The sequence below is a fragment of the Lycium barbarum genome, chromosome 4 (genome assembly GCF_019175385.1).
Source record: "Lycium barbarum isolate Lr01 chromosome 4, ASM1917538v2, whole genome shotgun sequence".
Lineage (NCBI taxonomy): Eukaryota > Viridiplantae > Streptophyta > Magnoliopsida > Solanales > Solanaceae > Lycium > Lycium barbarum.
In genome coordinates, this window is record NC_083340.1 from 146,630,753 (window position 1) to 146,658,031 (window position 27,279).

Sequence of the window (27,279 nt, forward strand, 5' to 3'; positions counted from 1 at the left end):
GATATTTTTTTTAACTAACTTATCTTTAATCAAGTTTTACTACTTTTTAGAGAGAAAAAAGATAGTTAATGAATCTTAACTATTTAAATAAGGATAATCTTGGAAGAATCTGCCCAAAGTCTTTTTGAAATTCTAAAGCAGTACTTATTTTGATTAAAAAAAAAAAACTGAAAAACCACTTATTATGAAATGGAGGAAGTATAAAAAAAATTACGCATCAAAATTTACCAAGCAAAGGATGATATAAGAGCAATGCATTAAAGTTTCCGTTACCCCTTTTTAACCATCTATATGGAAATTCATCGGCCAATTATCTATATGGAAATTCATCGGCCCAATTAACTCAAATTTACCTCACACAGCTTATTTAAGGGCAGGCGAATTCGAAACTTCTGGTTAAAGTTGAAGGAATATCATTTATTTTTTTCCTGCTCTATTTTCCAATTCACCTCGCAGATTAATGTTTCATCCCCATTCAGCTGCACGAATGTCACTGCATTTTCCTTTTATTTTTTTATTTTTTTCCTTCTCACTTTCTTAGAATGTTCCTTTATGCTCCTTCCGCCTCTTTTCCATGAAAGATAGGAGGATAGGAAAATCAACATACATGAAATTTCTCTGCACTTTCTAAAACAAAATGTTTAAGAAGAAAAAAGAAATGTTTTATGTGAATTCAAAGAAATGTTTTATGTGAATTCTTTGGTATCACAATTCACATACCACTTCACCTTACAAATAAACCATGTATTTCCTTATTGCATTACAAAACAGCCTTTAATACTAAAGTTACATCTACATCCTCCCATCTTTTTGATTTTTCTCCTATGACGAACCAAATAAAATTACATCCTCACATGCCTGTGAATTGACTATCATCCACTATTTAAAGAATTTCCCTTGTTGTAATTAAGATTACTTCAACATCCTTCAACATTTAATGTATTTCCAAGATAGAGCTTGATGATAACATCCACCTTTGCTACATCAAACAAATTAAACAAAGGAGAAATACTAATTTACATAGTAGAACTTGGGATAAATCAAACTTTCAATCATTTTATATATCTCTCAAAAATCACCCATTATGATGTACACTACTCTCGGATGTACAACCCAAAGGGATCGATCATATCTCCATTTTACAAGCTCTCTACTTCTTCCCTGCATGCTCGTTCGAAACTCCCGGATGAGATGAGGTATTATGTGGATTAATTTTGAAGACTCAACCAATTAAGTCCAAATTATGCACCCAATGGCCAATGCTATTCCACTGTTCTGTCAAAACAGTGGTCTACCACTATTTTTAACTAGTTTAGGGCCATCATCTAGTAGACCATGTAAAAAAAAAAAAAAAAAATTAGCTCCTGAAGGTCTAAAAAGTGATAGTAAGTCCCGTTCCAATTTTCAGAAAAGGTCTTGACGGTCATACAGAGGTTCAGTAATAATGGAAGTGATTGATGTTAAAAATGAGACCATCAACCAAGTCGAAACAAACAAATTAAGGGGATCAATACTTTAGAAAGGAAACAATTAAGCGAGTCTTTGTATTGCCAACTTTAACAAGACATTCAACAGTATGTCAAAATTCAGAACTCATTTGTGTTCACACTACAACAAAATATGCTTTTAACGACAATTAATTTAATTTAATTGCCGCTATTATATTCTAGAAGCAATTATTACTGGCAAATACCAAACTTTAACTCTAACAATAAATGCCGCTAAAGGCTTTACCGACCTTGGATCTAATGACATTAACCAATTGTCGGTCAATGTTTTTGTGGCAATAATTATTGTCGTTAAAAGGAAAATATATTGCCACTAAAAGCCTCTTTTGGTGTAGTGTCAGATAAATCAATGATAAACGAATGAATTATGAAGGTACAAAAAGGATATCTAGCAACACCCAAATTCAACAGGATTAAAAGGCATAATTAGGGACAATACCAAGTACTGATTGAGCTTAATTAGAAAAGATGGCCTCCACTTTATCCAGCGATGCTTGTAGTTCCACAGTTCATATTGAACAATGGCTCACCAGTGCCTAAAGCCCTGAAAATAGAGTCCGAAACTCATATAAGGTAAAAGTGCCACCAAGTTTCAGTAAGTTTTAATTCTTAAAGCACGGTATCGTTATGGGGCTAAGAATGGACCATTTTGGTCCTTGACATATCCTCTTGACTGATATAGTTCTTCACATATTTGTAATAAGATGACAAATTTGATCCAAAGTCCTAATCCTAACAGTTTTCATTTAAAAATTCATTAGAACTAACAGCTTTTTCTATTTGTTTTAAAAAAAAAACTAATGCTGCTTCCAAACAAAAATGAGTCTAAGAACGCATATGCCAAATAACACAAAACAATATGATTAGATTAAAGAAGGAGAATATGGAATTCTCAAAAAAATATACCAAAGAATAAATATCATATAATGCATATAAAGTTAAAGGAAGTGAGAACCACTTCCTTCATCGAGCTTCATCTTTATTTAATGGGAGAAATCAATTTCATCTAATATCACTTTTGTTTGGAAGCAACGACATTGTATCTTTTTTTTGGAAACAACGGTTAGTTTTAACAGATTTTTAAGTGAAACTGTTAGGATTAGGACTTTGGAACAAATTTGTCATATTTTTACATACATGAAGGACTAAATCAGTCAAAAGGCTACATAAAAAGGGCAGCCGATGCGCTAATCTCCCGCTATGCTTGGGGTCCAGGCAAGGGCCGGGCCACAAGGGTCTATTGTACGCAATGCAGTCTTACCCTACATTTCTGCAAGAGACTGTTTTCGTGGCTCAAACACGTGACCACAACAACTTACCGGTTACGTCAAGGCTCCTTTTCATCAAAAACCAAAATAGTCCATTACCCTTACATTAAGGATCATTTTGGTCATTTTCTCGACTAAATACAATGTGAAAGGCAAATGATGATAAAGTAACTTGCCCGGTAACTTTTGGAAGAACATACTCTGCTTTCCATCCAAAATGGAAATTCACACCAGGAAAAAACCCAACTGATGTTTTATTCCGGACGTCGGAGATACCATCTCCACCGAAACAAGTATTGAGCTTCCATTTCCAATCAGTTGCACGCAACTGAAAGCCATGGCCAACTCCAACCTGCATAAGCTCAAACAGTTACCCTATTATCTCTCATATTATCTTTGAGAGATAATGATCAAAAACATACCTCAACTATCTTTTCTTCGGGACTTCCACGCTCTAACTATCAGTTGCTCCTTTTCCCTATATATCACCATCTACTATTCAGGCAGGACAAGAGAATAACTGATAGTTGGCCTTGTCATCTTCGGGCTGTGTTTTAATATATAGACGGTGATAGTTCAGGTAGTAAAAGGGAACAATTGATAGTTGGGGTGAAAATGGCGAAAAAATGATGTTGAGGTATATTTTTTACCATAAACTTTTATGCTAATTAGGGTTGAAGTGCTGGTTTCAAATGGGTAGGTTGGGTGAATTTGGCCGAGTCAAAATGAGCTAAGTTACCCGCCAAAAAGTTAATTGAGCTGTAACAAGTCGAGCTAAATTTGCTTAAAAAAAAGGTTATAAATCAACCTGGCCAATTCATTCTAAATTTTAATTTCTTTATTTGTTCTTTATAATCTTTTAAGTACTCCCTCTGTCCCAATTTATGTGATACAATACAATTTCAAGAGTTAACCTCCTTTATTTTGACCATGAAATCAAACATACAATCTTTAAGTTTTTTGAAAAATAATTTACATATTTAGAAACAAATAAAAAGTTCTAAGTCACAATAATTAACAATTTAGAATATTTAAAGGGCATACAAATAAATCGCAGTCAAAGATTTTCTTATTTGACAGTCAAAATCCTTACTGTATCACATAAATTGGGACAGAAGGAGTACCTAATAAAACTATTTTTTTCTTTATTATGACTATACATAACACATTAAATAAAATAAATGTTTTTTTTTTAAATTATTCTGACAAGTCCTCTCATGGATTAATCTGGGCTACATATCAGCGCAATTTTTGGATGAATTGGATGAGTTGGGCTTAGCTAATAAATGTGCGGATCATTAGGCAAATTGTACTGAAGTAATTGCATTCAAATGGATTGGTCCTTAATTTTTGGCCTTCAAATGGGCTTGTCTTTAATTTTTGTCCTTTAATATCGAATTTATGCCTATAAAAGCATAAGTTCATTATGGTATATAACTTATACGTATAGGCATATGTTTTCTATAAGTTCGATTTTAAAGGGTAAAAATTAAAGACCAGCACAAAAGAGGACAAAAGTGCAAATGACCCTATTGTAGTGGTCATGTTTTCGTAGGCTAAAGCAGGAAATAGTACACTTGTAAGGGAGGAATGGAAAAAGTTCAAGCATGAAAATTCAGAAATTTTGTTATTGGGATTTTCTTGGAAAGAAGGCGATCTTCATGATGCCAGGGGTCATATGTGAACTTCCATCTTTGATTAGGGGCTAAAGGCTCAATAACAAGCCTAGCCAGAGCTTCTTTGTATGGGGCTGTGTTAAACTAGTCAAGATGTACCATCAAAAAACTAGTTAAAACCAGAAATACCCAAATAGACACAAAACTAATAGGTAAAACACACAAGCATCCCTGGGAACCGAGATGCCTGGTTGGCCAAACTATTAAAATCTAACCTATTTTAAATTCAGGTGCTCTTTCCAAAAGAGTTTTTCAAAAAATTACTTTTGGTGAGAAGTAGTTTGTGTTTGGCCAATTAATTTAAAAAATACTTTTGAGCTGCAACTAGTATTTGATGAACTTGTTAAAAAGAGCGTATAAGTGTATTTTTTCTCAATTTTTTTTTCCGAACAAAACTACTACTTTCTTTTACTTTTTGAAAAATAGCTTTTGCTATACCCAGGAACACTTATTTTCTCCAAAAACTTAGCGAAAAACATCACTTTTTAAAAATAAGCACTTTTTGAAGAAGAAAAAAAAAATAGTTTGGCCCTCCCAAAAGGGTAAAAACTTACACCACACCACACCTGGTTTTTACACCAAACAAATGTATGCATGACATGTGACTGGACATATTCAACTATCAGTTAATCATGGTTAATTAATTTATATATTCACTTCATATAATCACTTAACCACGATAATTTATGTTGATTTGGTATAAACACCCGATATGAATAAATATTTACCCCCACAAGCTTCACTAAATAGGCTGGTAATTTATTGATTAAACACTAACGATATAGATGGTTCGAGTCTCCCTGGGTACGAAGTCACCTTTGTTAGGGAGCGCTTTATCTCCCAATGTGGGACTTCCCAGCGCGAATCTAGATTTAATCAGGCTCCAATGAGGGCATTGGACACCGGATGGGAAATCAAAAAAACGATATAAATGGTTAGTAAGAAATTAGTAACTCCAAGTTAACACTAACTCGATAACCCTCAACTTCTTTCCTGAACTTGACAAAAATCTCCTTAGGCACCACATTGAGCTTGTAAACCTTATATTGTGTTATGGGTTCTTCTCCTGTAAGAAATTAGTACCTCCAGTTTTGTATTAAATGAGCTACTAGGCTTGGACCTGGAGTAGTTTGGGCCAAAAGGCCAAATCACAGTATTAAGCCCAAACATGGGCCAAACAAATTCCCAATGGCTAGGTAGTGTTCTTTTCCCTTGTGGACTTCGCCTGAGAGAAGGAAAAAGAAGACGACACGATTTTAATAAAAGGATGGGCCAATTTTTCTTTCAGAGAGAGTGAAATTCTATTTTAATTTGGATCGGGTCAAGTCTTATTGCATTGTGGATTGAGAAAAAGAAAGTTTATGTGTACTAAATTAAATGTCATATCATATTTTGTTGGCCAAATATTAAGTGGAGAACTTTTGATGTGAGATAGGAAAAATTGGATGACCTTGATTTTGTTTTTTATTTTTTTAAAAGAAAACATAACTTCCGGAGATCATTACTTGTAGTTGCGTAACCTTTTGTGTTACTACCTCCAAGATTGTCCTATTTTGAATAGTTCAAGGGCAAAATTTGTCCTTTCCTAATAATTAATGGGAAGTTATTTTTGAGCTTCTTAGCTAATTAAAATTATTTTTGAGCTACTTAGCTAATTAAAGGCAATTTTGAGCTAGTTAATTAGAGGCGAAATTATTTTTGTACTGAAAATGTAACTGAGGATAAAGCTAACTATTTTGAATAGTTTGAGGGTATTTTTGTCCTCTATACATAATAAATTAGAACTACATATTTTACTGATGGAGTCAAAGCATTAAGCTTCTCTATCTCTTCACTCTCATCAATATCCAGTAAATTTGTTCACTAAATTTACACTGCTTCTGACCCTTTTACAGTTGTAATATCATCAAGGTATTGACTTGCTTATATTTGTCATATCTTCCTTCCAGCATCAAGATTTGATTAACAAGTATGAATTAATACATAAAGAAATCATTTTTATGTATAAAGATTTGATTTTGAGGTAGTTTGGACTTTAGCTGTTGACTATTTGTTGTTTAAATTGACTCTTGGAAATAAGTTTGATGAGCAAGTTTAAATAACGTGCGAAAAATCATTTGTATGTGTAGATATTTGATTTTGAGATGTTTGGCTGCTGACCCCATTTGTAGTTTGAATTGATTCTTGACCTTAAATTTTGATGAACTACTATGAATTAATATAGAAAAGAATCATTTTTATGTGTAAAGATTTGACTTTGAGGTTTTTGGTCCTTGACCCATTTGCAGTTTGAATTGGTTCTTGGAATTAATTCATAAATACAAGTATGAACTGATGTATAGGGAAATCATTTTTATGTGTAAAGATTTGATTTTGAGGTGTTTGGCTGTTGACATTTGCAATTTGAATTGATTCTGGCGTTAAATTTGATGAACACGTATCGATTGCTATATATAAAGAAATCGTCTTTATGCGTAAAGATTCGATTTTTAGGTGTTTTATAGTTGACCCATCTTCAGTTTGAATTGATTCTTGGGTTTGAGAATGGAGGAGGGTGTTCCGAGTCAAAGTGGGGAAGAACCCACATCATGGGATGAGCTTTACAATGTCAATCTGATGCCTTCAGAGATTTTTGTCAAGTTTAGAAAAGAAATAGAAGGTTATCGAGTTGGTGTTAACTTGGAGGTACTAATTTCTCACTGATCATCTATATCGTTGATGTTTAATCAATAAACTACGTCTCAGTCCTATACTAGTTGGGGTCGATTATACGAATATGGTGCTTCCTTGATACTTTCTTTGTTATTAGTTTAATGGGCTATTGTATTATAAAATTTGTTTATGGTTTTAACTAGTTTTTTATTTATGATACATCTTGACTAGTTTTACAACTGGTTTTAAAGCCTTTAGCCCCTTTATCGGAGATGGAAGTTCATATACGAGCCTTTGCCCCAGTGATTTTATTTTTTTCAAAGAAAAAGGAATTTTAGTAGCTACATTTATATTAAAGTTTGCACTCATTCTTACAAATGATTTATGGGTAAGTTTTATTTCTCATCCAACAAAAAGAAGAATCATTAATCCATCTTTATCGGCAACTTATTAGAATAACATAATGGAATTTTAAATTCTCGAATAATGTATGTTTATAAGTGTGCAGTATGATGTAAAATGTTGATTGATTAATTAGTCATAAACTTGTTCTTTGAAAATTATGATTGCTAAAATCTGTATTTGCTAACTATTGAATGCAGCTTGCAAGCTAAAGTAATAACGCGTTAAGTAATATATACAGTTATGGTGCTTCCTTGATACTTCCTTTGTTATTAGTTTAATGGGGCTATTGTATTACAATTTTTTTTATGGTTTTAACTAGTTTTTTAATTTATGATATAACTTGACTAGTTTTACAACGCTCCATACAATGAGTATCTGGCTAAGCTGGTTTTAAAGCCTTTAGCCCCTGATCGGAAATGGAAGTTCATATATGAGCCGTTGCGTCATGAAGTGCGCCTTCTTTCCAAGAAGATCCCAGTGACAAAATTTCTGAATCTTCAGGTTGAACTTTTTCCGTTCCTTCCCTACAACTGTGCTGTTTCCTGCTTCAGCCCTTATCAGCATAAAAGTTATAGGGTAACTGCTTGAACTTATACAGGTTGGTGTAGGCCATAGCTTTCAGTTGCATGCAACTGGTTGGAAATGGAAGCTCAATACTTGTTTCGGTGGAGATGGTCTCTCCAGCATCCGGAATAAAACATCACTTGGATTATGTCCCGGTGTGGATTTCCGTTTTGGATGGAAAGCAGATTATGTACTTCCAGAAGTTACTGGGCAAGTTACTTTATCCTCATTTGCCTTTCACTTTGTAGAGAATCATTGGGATTCTAGCCTCCTGAAAAGTATACTCTTTCCGTTTCAATTCATGTGTCATAGTTTGTCTGGGCACGAAGTTTAAGAAAATAAAGAAGACTTTTGAGTCTTGTGGTCTTAAATAGAAGTGTCAAATGGGCGGGTTGGGCTGAATTTGAGTGGGTCAAAATGGGCTGACTAAAAGTTACTTGGGCTGAAATTGGTTGGGCTAAAAAGTGAGTCATAACCCACCTCACCCAATTCTTATTAAGTTTCAATTTTTTTATCTGTTCTTTTATAATTTTTTATGTATGTAAGAAAATATATATTTTCTTTACAATGCCTATAAGTAACGTATCAAACAAAAAAAGGGGCTAAGCTAATAAATGACCCACCCAAACTTGTTCGGGTTGGGTGAGTCATGTTTTCATGGACTACTTTTGTCACCCCTAATCTTAAACTAAAGATATGTATAATGCCCTTTAATCTTGTAGTCTTAAAACATATGCCATGTGGGATGTAAGATGTTGGAATTAAAGTGTTGCCAAATTAGGAAAGATGCATTCTTTGAAACAGACTAAAAAGGAAAGTAAGACAAGCAAATTGAAACAGAGAAAGTAGTACTTTAAGAATTAAAACTGACTGAAACTTGGTGTTACTTTTACCTAATATGAATTTTGGACTCCATTTTCAGGGCTTTAGGCACTGGTGAACCATTGTTCAATATGAATTCTGGACGATTACAGGCGTCACTGGATAGAGTGGAGGCCATCTTTTCCCAATAAGCACATTCAGTACTTGGTATCGTCCCTGCTTATACCTTCTAAACCTGTTGAATTTGGTGGTCGCTCAATCTCCCTTTTGTACGTTCATAAATCATTCTTCTTGATCGTTGATTTGTCTGCACATTTATGATTTGGCGATTTGCGTTGACTCATCTTACTTTGCACGCAAACCATTCATCTTCCAAGGAAAACATGAATCACCCAGAGATCTCATTTATGGAGTTTTAGAGACCTCAAGGACTAATCATTGTCAGCTAAGTTGGTAGTTATTTTCTGTTTTAATTTTGTTTATGTCGTGTTATGTTACTTTTTTTTGGATAACCTTCTGTCAGTGTTATGTTACTTTTATGTTCCTCTCCTCGTAAGCAACACTTTTCTGATGTAACTTCTTGTTTGTGCTTTTTTTGGGGATGGGGGGAAGAATAAACACCAGTGTGTTCTGGACTGAATGTTCTGTTAAGAGTTGGCAAGGCAAAAGCTCTCTTAATTGTCTCCTTTCTACAGTATTGATCCTTTAATTGTTTGTCTTGACTTGGTTGATTGTCGCATTTGTAACATAAATCACTTCCATTATTACCGAACTTCTGTGTAAGATCGGAAGACTGTTATGGAAATTGTAAGAGGATTTACTGCCACTTTTTTAGACCTTTAGGAGACCAGTTTTTCCAACTTTATGTGGTGTACAAGTTTTTCCAACTTTATGTGGTGTACTAGATAATGGCTCTAAAAACTAGTTAAAAGTAGCAGCAGTAGTAGTAGAGCACTGTTTTGATAGAACATTGAATACCATTGGGTGCATAATTTGAACTTAATTGGTTGAGTCTTCAAAATTGATCCACACGATACCTTATCTCACCAAGGAGTTTTGATTTGAGCATGCAGGGAAAAGTAGAGAGCTCGTAAAATGGAGATATGATCACAGTGGGTTGTAGAGCCAAGATTGTACATCATAACGGGTGGTCTTTGAGAGATATGTATTGTAAAATGGTTGAAAGCTTGATTTATCTCGAGTTCTATACTGTAAATTAGTATACTCTACCTTTGCTTAATTTTTTTGATGTAAGCATAGGTGGATGCTATCATCAGGCTCTATCTTGGAAACACATTGAATGTAAAATAAATGTTGAAGAAATCTTAATCAAAACAATGGCAATTCCTTAAATTGTGGATGATTGTCAATTCACGAGCATATGAGGATGTAATTTTGTTTGGTTTGTCGACCTTATGATCTTCGCCCGATTATAATACAATTGGTTTATCTTTGGTGTTTGATTTATAGGACATGTCATTGTTGATATTCACCAACAAACTATCGAGCTCCTAGAAAATGTTGAAGTAAAGAGTGATGGAGAGTTTGGCTGTCCGGCTGTGCAGGGGTACCAAAGGAAGGAGACAGAGGCGGAACCGAGATTTTTAGTTTTTGAATTCTGGTTGACAATTTTTTTTTCCTTATTGGGTTCTCCCTGTCATTTGTCAATTGAACGAACCTTTACGCCCCTGTTGGTTCAAAAAAAGAAGAAAGTTGGATGTTGTTTGTTGTATGGAAGTGTTGGACTAGAGTGCATCAACATGTATGGTAAACGAAACATTCAGTTTGAAGAGCAAAGGCTATTAATCAAGTCCGACAACGGGTTTTCCAACAAGCCTTACAAGAAGCTCTAGGAACTCTGAATAGTTGTTTGAACAACGAGTTACATTTAAGTACCATTAGTGCCAATATTGGCATGTTGGGAATGACGAAGAAATAACAGATTAGTTTGGAATGACAAAGAAATAACTGATTGGTTTTTCTATTGTAGATATTATTTTTTTCTTTCAAAAAAAGAAAAAAGAAATTTTTATATGAAATTTGTTTTTCCTACTTCCATCAAGAAAATTATTTTTCTAACTTCTAATAAACTTAGTTTATTTAATAAAATATTTTAACCAACCAAATATAAGAAAATTGAGATATATAAGGGTGTGTTTGGTATGAAGGAATATATTCCTACTAGAAATAAGGAAAATAAATCCCACATGCTCTCCTTACGACCTTCGAACACACCCATCAGCCCAAAATCATAGCCCCCACCTCCACATACTCCAACACACCTAGCCACCTTCGATAATATTTTTCTAAAATTATATATCTAAATATTTTTGAAATAATATTTTTTTATTAATTATTTTACCCTTTTATCTGGGAAAAAAAAAATTCCTTCCCACCAAACCCACTCCACATCTTTGTTTTTTTTTTTTTCCTCGCGAAAAAAAAAGGACCATGGAAAGAAGACTTTTATACAGTGTACTATTTCTCTCCCGTTTTTGATTTGTTATTATTACAATAAAATCTGTGTAGAGGTATTACCTTCTGATTCAACTTGAAGATCAAAGGTAATAACTGAATTTTCTTCTTTCTTATTGTATTTGATAACAGACTGACTGAAAAGTGATCAACTTTTAAACTTCATTTATAAAAAGTCTTTTTTTTTCAACTTTTTCAAATATAAATTTTAATGCTTCTAATTCAGTCTATTAATTGTTCTTTTGTCATTGCATTTGAAACCAGATATTACTCCTGAGCAGCTGTAAAAGGTAAACTACTTTTATCTTCATGTGTTTACCAAACATGTATTACGTCTGAGTTTGTTACTTAGTTAACTTTTTATTTATATTTTAACTTCATATTGAAGTTGCTCTTCTTTTCGCTTAGACTGTTGCAATTGATATTGCTCAGGTTCATGGTTTCTTACGTTATAAAAATATATACTTTCCAGACAGAAAGAAGATTTTACTTTTACAACATTTTGGTGCTCTCTCTATATTAATTTATGTGATACTATAATCTAACGTTTAGCTCCTGTGAAAATCATTTTGTCATTAAATCACTGCTTTATAAGCGTTACATTATTCTTGACCTTGAGCAATTATGAGATTGATGCTTGGATTCACCCTAAAATTAATTATGTTAATTCAACCACAATAAAAGGTGTGGAATCTTATCAAGCATTTTGCTGGTGTCTCAAAATATGGAAGAGTGTTGTGCAGGAAGTGATGTTTTTAGTAAAGTACATCTAGATTATGATTTTATACACTGCAACTGAACTACACTATTATGGTTTTTTTTGCAGTCCTTTTCAGAAGATCATGGACGCTATTTTTGTGAAGATAGTAGATTTTGGAGTAAAGACGTTCAAATGTATCAGTGACTTTGATGAGAATTTGGAAACTGTGGAAAGAAATGTGAAACAATTATCAGATGAAACATTCGATGTGAAGACAGAGGTTCAGAGTCGAGAGCAATCTGGAAAGAAGAAGAGGAAAAGAGAAGTCAATTCTTGGTTTGACGAGGTTATAGAGATCGAATTAGAATTACGTTTCTTTGAAAGAAGAAGTAACAAGAGGGACGAGAAATGCAAGTGCTTTGGAGAAGTTAAATGGAAGGGTTGGAGAACTTCTTGAGCAAAGTAACATTTTGGAATGCCCGTACATGACACGTATGAGCGCAATGAGTGTCTACTCCTGGCGCCGCAAGTTCATGAGGAAACATCAAAACAAAATTTAGAATTGATTTGGACGTGGTTACATGTTGAAAATGTCTCAAGCATCGGTATATATGGTATGGGAGGTGTGGGTAAAACGACTTTGGCAGAACATATACATAACCGTCTTGTTAATGAGATTCATTATCAAGTCCGTTGGGTTACTGTTTCTCAAGGGTTTAGCTTCAAAAGATTACAAGATGATCTTGCCAAAATTGTAAATCTGGACCTTTCAGATGAGGTTGATGGGCATAGAAGGGCAACCAAATTAAACCGGGCATTCAAAGAAAGGAAGAACATTGTTATCATATTGGATGATGTCCGGGATCGCCTTAGCTTGGAGAAGTTGGGTGACCCTCTTGGTGTGGAAGGCTGTAGACTGATTCTAACTACTCGCTCTTATGAAGTCTGCCTAAAGATAGGTTGTAAGAAACTACATAATTATGATGCTTGGGAGTTGTTCAGGAAGAGTCTAGGATGCGAGACTGTGCTCAGTCCAGATATCGAGTCAATTGCCAAATCCATGGCAGGAAGGTGCAAGGGGTTACCACTTGGGCTCATCACTTTGGCGGGAAGCATGAAAGGGGTGACTGATAAAAGGGAGTGGAAGAACGCTTTGAAAGAATTCCCTAATGACATGGAAAGTGATGTCTTCAAGGTAATGCAGTATTGATCAGTTGAAAGATAAAATTATGCAAGAGTGCTTCTTGTACTGTGCTTTGTATCCTGAGGACTGTACAATAGATGGAGAGAAACTAGTTGGTAGATTTATCATGGAGGGACTGGTGAAGGGAAATAGTGGGCTCATCACTTTGGCGGGAAGCATGAAAGGGGTGACTGATAAAAGGGAGTGGAAGAACGCTTTGAAAGAATTCCCTAATGACATGGAAAGTGATGTCTTCAAGGTAATGCAGTATTGATCAGTTGAAAGATAAAATTATGCAAGAGTGCTTCTTGTACTGTGCTTTGTATCCTGAGGACTGTACAATAGATGGAGAGAAACTAGTTGGTAGATTTATCATGGAGGGACTGGTGAAGGGAAATAGTAGGCAAGAAGAGTTTAACCAGGGCCATACCATATTGAATAAACTAGTTAAGGTCTGCTTACTTGAAGCACTTGATGGTGATTATGAGCTCGGTCAAGCAGTAAAGATGCATGATTTACTTAGGGAAATGGTATTGCGGATCACATATGTTAAACCAAGATACATGGTAAGGGCTGGAATAAGATCACCTGTGCCAGAGGAGCAAGATTGGGCATTCGATTCGGATAAAATCTCTTTTTTCCAAAGCTACACAGGGGGAATCCCTAAAGACATGGCACCGAATTGCCCCAAATTATCAACCTTGCTTTTGCCTGGTTGTTGTTTGAGAAGGATTCCAGAATCTTTCTTTCAGCATATGAACAACCTCCAAGTGCTCAACTTGAGCTTCAACTCAGAGCTTATTGATTTGCCGAGTTGCATATCTAACTTGGGAAGTCTTAGAGCAATCTCGCTTCGAGAATGTAGAGAGCTCAAATCTGTGCTACCACTGAGAAAGCTAAAAAATCTGAGGGTGCTAGATCTATCTGGCACTGATATTAAGGAAGTGCCTGAAGGCATGGGAAGCTTAGTCAAGCTTACATATCTAGATATTATATCTTGATGAACTGCCAAAGGAGCTATTACCTAAACTTTCCCAGCTTCAATACCTCGATCTTCCTCTATGTATTAATACACGAGTTCATGAGAAATCGTCGTAACTATGAAAATGATTGGCGGTGTGACATACGAGTGGGGACAAATTCGTCCCTTTTCAATCGCATTGTCTACGAAAATTATAGAATCAAAGAAAGAAGAGTGGTTGTAAAAGATTGCACCATTGAAGCATGTGGAGGAGAAGCACCAACATCAATTATTCTTCCACATGGCATTCAATTTCTAGCTATTAACAACTGCCATGGGCTGAGTAGCTGCTTGGTGGACAATTTTGCGGACACGGACTACTTTAACAGGCTTGACCTGCCAGATCAAGCATTGTGATGACATAGAATGGATTGTCAACGTGCCATCTGGTAGAAATACTACTACAGACCCACATTGCATACGTTTCCATATTCTGAGTATTTCTTCTTTGCCAAATCTTATTGGGCTTTGTAAGGCAAAGATTGCATCTCATGTTCCATGTGACACCTTCTCGGGTCTGGCATATCTGTATATTGAGAGACCTAATAAGATAAAGAAGTTGTTTCCACGGGCTATCTTGCAGGATCTTGAAAACCTTCAGAAGCTTGGTGTAACTGATTGTGATGAGATGGAAGAGATAATAGCTGGGGAAGCAACTGAACAAGATGGTACAAGTAGCGACATTCTCATCCTTCCAACGCTAATGAGGCTCGAACTAACCGACCTGCCTAAGTTGAAGAGAATCTGTAAGGGAAAACTCATCTGCGATTCCCTTGAATGGATGAGGTTTGAACACTGCTCCGAGCTGAAGAGGCTGCCTTTCTATGCTCCCACTACAAATGCACATCCTTTTCCAGCCCTCCATACAATCAAAGTTCTAGAAAAAGATTGGTGGGAAACATTGGAGGGGAACAATCCTATCTCACGACCCTCTTCCAATCTCACATTACACATGTGCGCTACAAAGAGTCCATTTCGAGTTTTTCTTTTAATAAAAAAGAAACATTTGTTTTGTTATGCGTTTAAGCATATTGTATTCAATGTTTTAAAAGGAGGGGGCGTAAGGCGAGGCTTTTTACATACGTCTCGACGAGGCGTAAGCTCCATGGGTATTTAATTTTTAGTATTTCTTAAAATAATATAATTACAATAAATAATTTTAAATAGGTAAAATTACATAGAAAAATAAAAGAAAACTGTAAATAAATGAAATATATATATATATATATATATATATATATATATGTGTGTGTGTGTGTGTGTGTGTGAGAGAGAGAGAGAGAGAGAGAGAGAGAGAGAGAGTGTGCGCGCGCTTGATCCTTACAAAAAAATGATCAAAACAATTCGTTATACACCGCTTATAACTTGTAATTATATATAACATAATTTTACAAGTATAAACAATACAATGAAATAAAAGCTATTATGAAATGCAAAACAATTCTAACATTTTAACTTTCAAACACGGAAAAAAACACAATTTCTTAAAACATTATTACTATCATACTATTCATTTTATCTCCCTATAAGCAAATAATCAATAAAATTTATCAATATTACAATTAAAACATAACTTCTTCATGAACAAAAAAAAATTATATGATAATTCTGATAAATAGGACTTATGACCAATGACAAGTGAAAATGTACAATTCTGCTATGTGTTTTTTTTTTTAAATAAGTGATATTCACCCTCACGACGTTCTCAAATAGTAAATATTCAATACTACGACTTGTTATATGAGTTACACCCAATCTTCTATTTCTATAGATGAAAAACTGTTAAGTATCATTATTTTGTTAAACAATTATGAGGGTGAATGATTTTAATTAAGGAATTTAAAATATAATTTGTGTAAGAACTGTTAGGCGAGCCTTGGGCATTGGGCGTTAAGCGTGTTTAGGGCGTACAGTTGGACGCTTAGGGCGTAAGCCTCAAAGGAACTAAGCCCCGCACGTTAGCCCCAGGGCGTTTTGCCACTGCCTTGCCCCGAGGCGAGTCCTGACACTGCCTTTTAAAACAATGATTGTATTATTGTTGTATAGAATTTTAAGTTTTGATCCCTCTTTTTCTCTCCTTTTAACTCTTTTTTTTCCTTCTAATTCTCAAAGACCTGTTTTTACTTCATGGAAAGTTCTTTTGTTGAGCTTCAAATTTATCTTGATCCATCTTGTTGCTTGTATTATTATTAGGATTAAAATTTTACTTCAACTAATCAATTTTCTATAATGTATTTATGTTGTTTTCATATCAATTTTACATAGTGTAATTATTTTTTACAAATATTTCATACGTAGTTATTTTGGTTTAATTTTGTTTATTGCTTGAGATTTAATTTACATTTTTCTATGTATTCACTTTTCTTTTATCATGTATCTTTTAAGTTTGTGGTATGTTTAATATAAGGCTTAAGTGACTAAAACGCCCTCAAACTTGGCACGAATTGCAACTTTAGTCCCCAAACTATTGCTGCACTTCAAGACACCCCCAAACTTGGCAAAATGGGTTTTAATTCATCCCCGAGCTGCCACATGGCACAAAAAGTGTAGTCACACGCCAACAAGCGCGTAACAGGTGCCACGTCAGTTTTTTTTTTTTAAAATAAAAATCAATTTTGGAAAATTCATTAAAAAGTGAGTATATTTTTTTAAAATCAGATTTTTTTTTAAAATGTGGAAAATACATTTTTAAAAAATAAATCTAGACTGGATTTCTTATTAAAAATCTAGAACTTTTTAAATCTTGAAAACTAAGAAACCCGTTATTTAAAAAAAAAATCTGGAAAATTGATTTTTTTTAAAATAAAAAACATGGACTTTTTAAAATCTGGAAAACTAAATAAACCCATTTTTCTAAAAAAGAATCTGAAAAATTGAATTTTTCATTAAAAACCTGGACTTTTTTAAAATCCAGGATACTGATTTTTTTAAGAATAAAGTGAAGAACTGATAATTTTTTTCTAGATTTAAAAACTAATATAATTTTCCGGGATTATTTAAAAAAAATGGGTTCCTGGATTATTCTGAAAAACTACATTTTTTACAGATATTTTAATTAAAACTATATTTTTTCAGTTTTTTTTTTAAATAAATATTTCATTTTTCCAGATTTTTTCTTTTAAAAAAATCAGTTTTACATTTTTTTTTCAAAACAATTTATCTATGTGGAGGGCACATAGGATGAAAATGCCATGTCGCATTAATATATACACGTGGAGGGCCACATAACCCTTACTTTACAGCTGGACCCGCGAGTGACTACACTCACTCCGGGTCATTAGCTCAGGGGTGTAATAAAACCCATTTAACCGAGTTTAGGGGTGTCTTGAAGTCCATCAATAGTTTGGGGACTGAAGTTGCAAAACGTGCCAAGTTCAGGGGCATTTTAGTTACTTATGTCTTAATATAAAGGAAAATATTTTCCACTAAAAATGAGTTCCTAGAAAATAGACCCTCAAATAATTAGGTCAAGTTGGGTAGGTCATGACCCAACTCGTTTTAGCCCAAATGACTTTTGGGCCAATCTTAGCCTAAACCATTTATTACCAGGCTCAACCCATTTTGATTTGTACAATCTCAGTCCAACCCGCTCATTTGACAAGAAGGATTTATTAGTGGGGGGGGAACATAATTGTATACTATTTAAAAAATATTTATAGAATCATAGCAGCTTTAATTAAATATCATTTCATGACAACTAATAAGAATCACGTATACCCCCCCCCCCCCCCCCCCGCGTATAAAAAAAAGATTTTCTATCCTATTATTCAACTCAAATTTTTTATCTTCTGAATCAATTTATCAAACATAATATACATCTAAAAGAAGGGATAATTGAAAAAATCCAAGACAAAAAAAGGTAAAATATTATATTGAACATATATACAATTTATACCAATTATAATAAATTTTATAACATAAATATACCATGAATATGTAAGTGTAAAATTTATATACAATGAGTAAAAATTTTATATAAAAAATATACTACAGATATTTAATAAATTCATATAAATACAAATTTATACTAAAAACATAACTTGAATCATTATTTATTCTAGAAATCTATCATGAATATGCAATTTTTATCTTCGACTAAAATCACCATCAATTTTAATCCTAAAGCATATGAAGGTAGTGGGTTTGAGGGGGAGAGATACAAGAGAGAGAACGTGAATTTGAAGGCTAGACATGGTTGAATTTTACAGTTATATTGATGAGAGAGAAAACATAATGGAGTAGATATATTTAAGGACAAAATTAATTCCTTAATTTATGGTGTTATTTTTGAAAAATTTTAAAAGCTGTGCTATTTGTAAGGGTGGGCGTTCGGGCCATCGGATTGGATATAAAATTTTCGGTTTGGATATTCGGTTTTCGGATTGAAGAAATTCAATCCAAATCCAATCCAAATAAGTTCGGATTGGATTGGATATTTTAAGTTCGGTTTCGGATTATTCGGTTTGGATATTTCGGATTTTCGGATTTGACTCTTGAGACTTAAGGAAAACTTATTATGAACGAAATTCATGTGTTAGTTTCACAGAGGTAAATCTAAATTGCTCAGTAAAAAAAGCCTTCCCGTTCAAATTAAGATTAGCAAATCCAAGTCATGTCCAACATAATAAATCCATACAAAACAAAAGCATTCTGGAAAAGTGAAAATGAACAAAATAAAATCTACGGAAATGAACAAAATAAATTCTAAATAGTCATCTGGAAAAATAATAATGAACTCTGCCGTGGTCACACTAACGTGAGAGTTAGTGTGACTTTTGAGACATGAGAAGTAAGAAAACCCTATATTATATTTGATTTAGTAGAGACTTGTATATTAGACTTAATAGTTTAATAGGTAGGGCCTTAGGAACTAATCCATTGGACCTTTAGAAACTAGACTTATTAGTATTGGGCACATACGATATAGGTAGGGCAAGATCTAAGGTATAAAAATTTCGGATTTTCGGATATCCAAAAATCCGTAGTACTAAATCCATATCCAATCCGAAATCCATAAATTTTAAAAATAAAATCCGTAATCCAATCCATAATCCAAATATTTAAAAAATTCGGATTTCGGTTTGGATTTCGGGTTGGCCCAAACTATGCCCACCCCTAGCTATTTGTGTGCCTAATTTTAAAAGTTTGTGATTTTCTCATTTATTAGCTCATTCAAAAGGTAAAAGAGTATTGTTTCTGTAGTCCAAGAAAGATAAGGGGTTAAAGTGAGTTCGATGTACTCTTCATATTAAAATCTTTGGTATTACAATTCACATATCAATTCACCTTATAAATAAATCATGCATTCTATTTTGTTAAAATTGAATCTTTGGTACTAGTACAGTGTATCCGCGTGCGGAAGAGATGTATCAGCACATACAATTGCGTTGGATTGGCTGAAACTATAGGATATCAATTGAATCACCACATACTATGTTAGCTGAAAATCGTGGATATCTGTTGTATCAGTGCATACTGCATCAGTGGAATAGCGTGAAAGAGCTTATAGAGCATACAATTAAGGACATGTGCATCGTAAATACAGTCTAAATATTTGTCATGTCTCGTAATTTTTCCTACACTGTATGCATTGCATTAATACAAAGTACCTTGAGATATAATATACTGAAAATGATATATAATATAATAATGAAAATGCTACATTATATATTAGATATACCCAATAGCGCTTCCTTATTAATAAGGAGTAGTATTCTTACCAGAATGGAGAATTTGAAGGGACTAATTGATATTATTAAAACTTCCTCGTATTTTAGTGGATTTAATTGAAGGAAGAAATATAGACTATCGGATTTAGTTTCCTTATTTATAAGAAAACTGACATATTCAGACCGTTTCTCACTTACTGGATTATACAGTATATATTGTAGATTATGTGATTTAATTAATAATAATAAATTATGAAATATTTTACTCATTTGCCAGTAGTTATGTAGCTTCTCCTATTTTCTTACTATATTAAAAAACAACCCTTTATTGTTAATATTTCATCCACAACCTCTAGTCGTTTTTTTTTCTTCTTATATATGTGCAACTTCAATCGTATGATTTGATGATATTTGATCATTCGTTACCATAACACAATAGAAAAAGGGAAAAATTTCTATATATATTCCCAAATTGTAAACATGTGATACTGCGCATCTTTTATATATGTTTTGTTCATTTTCCTACGGGACAATAAACGAAGTGATAGAAAATAACCCGCTAGAATTAATTAAAGCGCTAATAACTTTAAGAATTGTAATATTTTGGTGTACTTTAATTCTCCTCCCTCTTTTGTTATTAAGTCGTATATGTTGATTAGACAAGTTTTATATGGATAGATTTCATTCCTTTACAGTAAGCTTTTGCCTATAGAAACAACATTCATCATTATGTAAGTTCCAATTAGGAACCAGCAGGAACGTCTAAAACGCTATTGAACTTGGAATAGGATTTTTTTTTTTTTTTATGAAATTGGGGCCTTTTTGTATTCTACCATTTTTTCACACATAAAAAGTTGAAAAATATATTTTCCGGTAATTCTTATCTATATCAGTCAAGTAAACTCGCAAATGTTATCATAAGTGTATAACAATCAATCGCAATAAGAATGCAGAAAAGGTCCAAACAAACAGGATTAATATAAAAAAGTTTTTATTGTATCTCTGCAGTATTATTGAAAGAAGAAATAAACTATACTCCAATCTATTTAGGCCCCGTTGTCCATAGATATCAAAAAAAAATTCACTTTTTTTTTTTGAATTTTGGAGTTGGAGTTGTGTTTGTCTATAGTTTTTGAAATTGTAATTTTTGGTGAAATGTAATTGTAAAAAAGTAAAAAAAAAAAAAAATTGAAAAATAAGTTTTTTGAATTTTTGATATTTTATGATCAAACGCTGATTCCCGAAAAAAATGAAAAAAAATTCGGAATAAAGTGAATAACTCTTATGGCCAAACGGGGGCTATAGTCTTTACTTGTATAGTAAAAAAAAATCTAGTTTGAAATAAAACCTTATATGCTGAAACGTTTTTTTTTTTTTTTTTTTTTGGTAATTTGTTTTTAGAAAGTGCAGAGAAGTTTCATGGAAAAGAAGGGGAAGGAGCAAAAATGGAAAAGGAAAAGGAAAGGAACATTATAAGAAAGTGGGAAGAAAAGGAAATGCAAGTGACATTTTTTACCCCTTAAAGAAAGACGTTGACCAAAACCAATCAGTATTTTCCCTCATTTATAAATTATAAGTCCACTGCTTCTCTCCTGCTTTTGATTTCTTACACATTATAAAATCGGTGTAGAGGTATTGCCTTCTGCTTCAACTTGAACATCAAAGGTAAATACTGAGTGTCTTTCAGCCTTAAGTATGCCTTGTTCTTCTTTTTTATTGCATTTGATAACAAACTGACTGAAAATTTGGATTGTTTTTTAACTTCATTTGTAGAAAGTTTTTTTTTTTCAACTTCTTCAAATATAAATTTCAATGCTTTTAATTCAGTCTATTAATTGGTCTTATTTTTCATTGTATTTGAAGACTGCTCAACAGCTAAAAAGATAAATAAATAAAATAAAATAAATAAATATCTATACATACTCCTTCCGTCTCAATTTAAGTGTCTTACTTTTTTTTTAATCTATTTAAAAAAGAGTAGGTAGGTAAATATCCTACATAATTTTAAGTGAAAAAGGGTCAAAAAAACCCTCTTCTTTGGAAAAAGGATGAAAAATATCATCCAAATTTATTTTGGATCAAAAATATCTCTCTCATCCTTAAAGTTTTCAAATATATCTCTGTCTTGACGGAAATTATCCCCCACAATAATCCGAAATTATTTTTTAAATCCGCTCTATCATTTAAACTCGATCCAACTAAATAATAACCCATAAGATCCCCTTATTGCTCCAATACATAGGTTTGAAGTTTAAGGGAATTGGGGGAATAAGGGGATCTTATGGGTTATTATTTAGTTGAGTTAGGTTTAAATGATGGAGCGAGTCTAAAAAATGATTTTGGATTATTTTGGGGGATAATTTCTGTCTAGACAGGGTACATTTGAAAACTTAAAGGTTGGAGGGGTATTTTTGACTTAAAATAAGTTCAAAAGATATTTTTAGCCCTTTTTTCAAAGCAGAGGGTTATATTTGGCCCTTTTCCCTAGTTTAAAATTATAAGATTCAAAAGGTTCTTTAAATTAAAGACAATAGGATTCAAAAGTTTCTTTTATTCCTTAAATTTTGTGTTCAGTCAAGATGACACTGTTAAAGTAATTTTTTTGCATCCACCACCACCTTAGATAAACAAAGGCAAATACGTCCATACACAAGGTGATTTAGCACCGCTCTAATCTCTATGGCCAGCAAATTCCATCATTAATACTCTGAAGTCTGAATAACTCCACCTTAAATGGCTATTTCAACAGATTTAAGCACTTTAAACTCAGAATTTGAAGCAAAACTCAGAATTTGAAGCAAAACAAGAAGCAGATGTTGCCTCATCAAAAAGCCGTAAAGAGTTCTTTCCTATGCTAATTGGTCAGCTGTTGCCATTCCCCAATACATGTTAAATTGTGCCTCCAAAGTTTTTAGGAAATATTTGCAAACAAAAATGGATCCTTCTTCCTAAGTCTAATCTATTTGAATCTATAAATTTTGAAGTCAGTGCAGGACTGTGAATTGAATATATATACATATATATATATATATATATATCCTTCTCACTGATATACAGTATCATCAATCCTATCTGACTTCCTTTTGCAGTATATGTGCACGGACTCTATTGTTTTGGTACGTGACATTTCGTTTCTCATAGTTGTTTCGTGATTATATATATGCAGCCAGATACCATCACCAGCAATCTCACTTTTGTATTACAACAGAAGGATCACTCAAAGTCTCTCAAGTCTATAAAAAACCAAAACCAACAGGATTTGGAAGCTTATAGGATATCTGTAGTTCTGTACATCATGTCTTCTTTGGTCTGGGTACTTCGAGTTTTCATCAGGTTTGTTGTACAATTACATACCTACTTCTATAGATGGTTAGATTTTTGGCAGGTTCGTTTTACATTTGTTATTTTATTTTTTACAAAGCTGACACCACGGTACATGGTTATTAATGGAGCAAATTACTTATAATTTATCAATCCAAAAAATCTTGAACTTGTTGAATGATGATGTGCTGCCCTTTGCTTGATAATCAACCAAATATTGGATAATGTTACAAAGTCAAAATCCTCCCTGGGATAGCAATACTAATTTTACATCTTTCATGTAAGAGTTATACGTCCAATTTGCATAGATTTTATCATATCCGAATGGTAAAATTGGCTTAGGATACTTGCTAGATTATATGGCAAAACACGGTAAAGTTGACTTAGAGCACTAAATTTTTTAAAAGTTATTCTATTTTACATGAGCAGTGTAATACTTTCCTTTTGTTAAATCTCGTACTTTAGATTCTATCAATTCTCAGTAATGGCCAGCTAGTCTGATATTACTTTCCTTCATTGCATATTATATGAAGCTATTTTACTAGACATGATACTTAAAGTGTTGAATTTGACATATATATTATAGTAGCGAGAATAAACCAAAAAAATTAATTTGATTGAAAAGTTAGTTTTATTGAGAAAATATCACATTAAGATTTGAATTTGAATTATAGGCAAAATACGTGATGTCTTGCGCTCATTGATGACATTCATTTGATGTTTTGTTTTGGTAAAAAGAATCTCTTTGAGATGATTATAGTTCATTGATCAGATGTCCAAGAAATTGAAATGTTAAACCAAAGAAAAAAAAAAGCCTTTTGAGATATCTCAAAAGAGAAGAGTTCCATATAAGTTGGAGAGGAGAAAATATTGTTTTTCAGTGAACTACATGTTGATTATGATTTATCCTGTAGCTGAACTACTTGATTATTTTTTTTTGTTTTGTTTTGTTTTTTGCAGAGAATTTTGTAAGATCATGGACATTTGTATTGAGAAGGTATCTGACGTTTCTATTGAGAAAGTAATTGATTTTGGCATAAATGATTTTAGAGGTATTAGTGACTTTGATGAGAATTTGGAAACTCTGGAAAGAAATATAAAGCAATTATCAGATAAAGCAGTCGATGTGAAGATAGAGGTTGAGACAGGAGAGCAATTTGGGAAGAAGAGGAAAAGAGAAGTTAATTCTTGGTTTAACAATGTTTTGATTGTCGAAGAAGAATTAATTGCCTTAAAAGAAGAAGTAACAAGAGGGGAGATAAATCCAGGTGCTTTGGAGAAGATGACTGCAAGGGCTGGAGAACTTCTTGAGCAAAGAAAACATTTTGGAACCCTCGTACATGATGTTGTGTAAAAGACTAATAGTATAAAAGACTTTACACTATATGTCACTTAGGGTTCTATTGTATGGTATCATATAATTATTTTGATTATTACCTAAATTTTATTGTTTCATACCGTTAAGTTCATTATTACATAATGATGAAAAGAGCCATTTCACGTAACGATTAATTTGGTGTGGGCGCATCGTTAGTTTTTCCTTTTCATTTAGCGTTTATTATTTAATATTCTTGTTTCACACTCTAACCCGACTCTTTTTTTTCAAGAATAACTCTACATGTATCATATCTTTTCTTTGTATATTATAGGTTTATTTATTAAATTCCTGATGCGTGGCAGTATGAAATAATGGAGAAAAATATAATCTATCAAAACTTGCATTTATCAAAACAACACAGGACAAAACAAATATAACCCATTTATGAAGCGATATGTAACAACCATCCAAACAAGCTCGATGAACCTTAGTTATTGATCACATAAATATGATACTAAGCTGATGTTACATATTTAACTTATGTAAAGAAAAATACACTAGTACAAAATCCTATTTAGTAAGTTGTATTAAGAGTAAAATCCACTTTACCCCGTAATATTTTAGGTTTGAGAAACATACCCTTTTACATTTTGATTGGGACAATAAACTCCCTTAATCTTAAATTAATGATTACAAACGAGTTGGATTATTGCATATACTTTTAAAATATCAAAAACAACCTTCAATTAATATGAATTATGTACTCTTTAAAATAATTAAAATTTAAGCAGTAGTGGTGTATAAAGGAAAAAAAACTTACCCTCACCGGGTATATACATCAAATTCATTTAAGTTAACCATAGATAATAAACTAAGGTTTAAAGTTCTATTTTTTAATAAAGTAAAAATTTAAAACAAGTAGCAAAATTAATAACGTCACATCAGTTAAGCAAGGGTGTCGTCATCGGATCAATTTTCTTTGCTCATTTCTCTTCTAGCATTCTGCCTATTTTGAAGCTTTACAACATTCTTGGAGTGGGTGGGATTTCAAATTAAGCTTATTAGGAATAAGGAAATTGGCTTCAAACAGGTGATTCCTTATTAACTTCATACGTAAGTATATATGCATGTAGAAAGAAGCTATTGTCTATATCTGTTATATTTTAATGAATTATCAAGCATTCAATCAGTTTCAACTATTTGATCATCAAATATTATATACGAATTTAAACCAAACAAGCTAATGTTTGGTTTATTTTCAATTAGTATTAGGTTAGTCTTTTATATTTTATTTCATGAACTTGAGGGAATTTTGATTATTGTTGCATGCATGTTTCTCCTTTTCTATGATTATACATGTTATAAATATTTTTCTCCTTCTTTGAAATATCAGAATGTCAACTTTTGAGAAGGAAAATAATGTTGAGAGTGACGAAGAATTATTAGAAGATATTAGAGCGGAAGATGAGAAGGAGAAAAAAAATCAAGAGGAAGTTTCAGAAGATGTCATAATTGAATTAGAAGGGAAAATGAAAAATCAAATTGTTAAAGACGAGAAAGAGTCTTATATTTTATATTGTGAATATGCACATTCATGAGGTTTTAGTGTCTGGAAGGATAAGCAATATTATTTTCAAGGTACCGAAGTGGTTAGACAAAAACGTTTTGTATGCTATAGGCATGGGGAAATCGATAAAAGGCTAAGAAAATCCAGTAAGGTGTCTTGCAGTCATATTGACACGCGATCAAAATGTCCTGCAATGATAATATTTAAGTGTCAAATTCCTAATAGTCCTTTCATGATGGATAGATTTATTAAAGAGCATAACCATGAGATGGCTTCACCGAAAAAGAGACATTTGCTAAAATCAGCTCATTCTATAACTAAAGCCAAAAAGATAATTATTGAAAATATGGTTAATGCTGGTATAAAGCCAACTGCAATCTATTCTTACTTGGCAGAAGAAGCTGGAGGGGCTGATGTTTTAGGTTATTCAAAGAAATATTGTTTTAACTTTATAAACCAGTTTATGAAATCTAAGGTGGAAGCTGGGGATGCTCAAAGTGTTGTTAATGAATTTAATAATAGACAAGCGTGTGAAACTCTCTTTTATTGGGATGTTCAACTTGATTCTGAAGGGCGTATAGCTAACTTTTTCTGGAGAGATGGTTGATCTAGAATTGACTATGAGATTTTTGGCGATGTCTTTTCTTTTGATACCACATATCGGACAAACAAGTATCGTATGATTTGTGCACCATTTATTGGAATAAATCATCTCTGGCAGAATATAATTTTTGGTTGTGTTTTTTTATCTGATGAGTCTGCAGAATCTTTCAAATGGTTATTCTCTACATTTTAAAAGTAAATGGGAGGCATTGTCCGCAAACTATTATAACTGATCAAGCTCAAGGAATGGCAATTGCTATTAGAGAAGTGATGTCTGGAACTAGACATAGACTGTGTCAATGACACATATCCCACGATGCCCCATCTCATTTGGGCTCACTTAATAATGATAAAGGTTTTTCTTGGTGGTTCATGGTTCTAATATTTGCTGAACGATATTTAGATATTGCTTTGTATAAGTGTTTTGTAGCCAAGGAAAGATGTTGCAACTTGGCATTTCCCCAATAGGAACACAAAGAGTCTTCGGGCTTTCTGGAATAAGAATCATGTATGAAGAACAACAATAT

At 32.9% G+C, this 27,279-nt stretch overlaps 2 protein-coding genes and 2 pseudogenes across 16 annotated transcripts; 3 read left to right on the forward strand and 1 right to left on the reverse strand.

Moving 5' to 3' along the window:
• Positions 1-1,963: 1,963 nt before the first annotated feature.
• On the reverse strand, positions 1,964-6,965 carry LOC132638008 (uncharacterized; annotated as a pseudogene).
• On the forward strand, positions 6,208-10,877 carry LOC132636912 (uncharacterized). 13 transcript variants are annotated; one of them, XR_009581492.1, is made up of 7 exons: positions 6,208-6,363; positions 6,946-7,137; positions 7,858-8,010; positions 8,108-8,283; positions 8,996-9,164; positions 9,273-9,348; positions 10,366-10,877. XR_009581492.1 is itself a non-coding variant. In XM_060353994.1 (6 exons), the coding sequence occupies exons 2-5, from the start codon at positions 6,997-6,999 to the stop codon at positions 9,084-9,086; spliced, it is 561 nt and encodes a 186-aa protein (XP_060209977.1). In that variant the 5' UTR covers positions 6,208-6,363; positions 6,946-6,996; the 3' UTR covers positions 9,087-9,102; positions 10,366-10,877. The 13 variants fall into 13 exon arrangements, 6 of the variants coding, with proteins under 6 accessions (XP_060209977.1, XP_060209975.1, XP_060209971.1 ...); XR_009581491.1 differs by lacking the exon at positions 10,366-10,877 and adding an exon at positions 9,969-10,248; XR_009581488.1 differs by having other exon boundaries at positions 8,996-9,348.
• A 1,132-nt stretch (positions 10,878-12,009) lies between these two features.
• LOC132638010 (probable disease resistance protein At5g43730) lies at positions 12,010-22,836 on the forward strand (annotated as a pseudogene).
• Positions 21,390-24,769, forward strand: LOC132636914 (uncharacterized). Of its 3 annotated transcripts, none has more exons than XM_060353995.1 (3): positions 21,390-21,608; positions 23,033-23,276; positions 24,225-24,769. In XM_060353995.1, exons 2-3 carry the CDS (start codon positions 23,104-23,106, stop codon positions 24,616-24,618), a joined length of 567 nt encoding a protein of 188 aa, XP_060209978.1. In that variant the 5' UTR covers positions 21,390-21,608; positions 23,033-23,103; the 3' UTR covers positions 24,619-24,769. The 3 variants fall into 3 exon arrangements, with proteins under 3 accessions (XP_060209978.1, XP_060209979.1, XP_060209980.1); XM_060353996.1 differs by having other exon boundaries at positions 21,395-21,608; positions 23,110-23,276; XM_060353997.1 differs by lacking the exon at positions 21,390-21,608 and adding an exon at positions 22,447-22,804 and having other exon boundaries at positions 23,110-23,276.
• Positions 24,770-27,279: the final 2,510 nt, after the last annotated feature.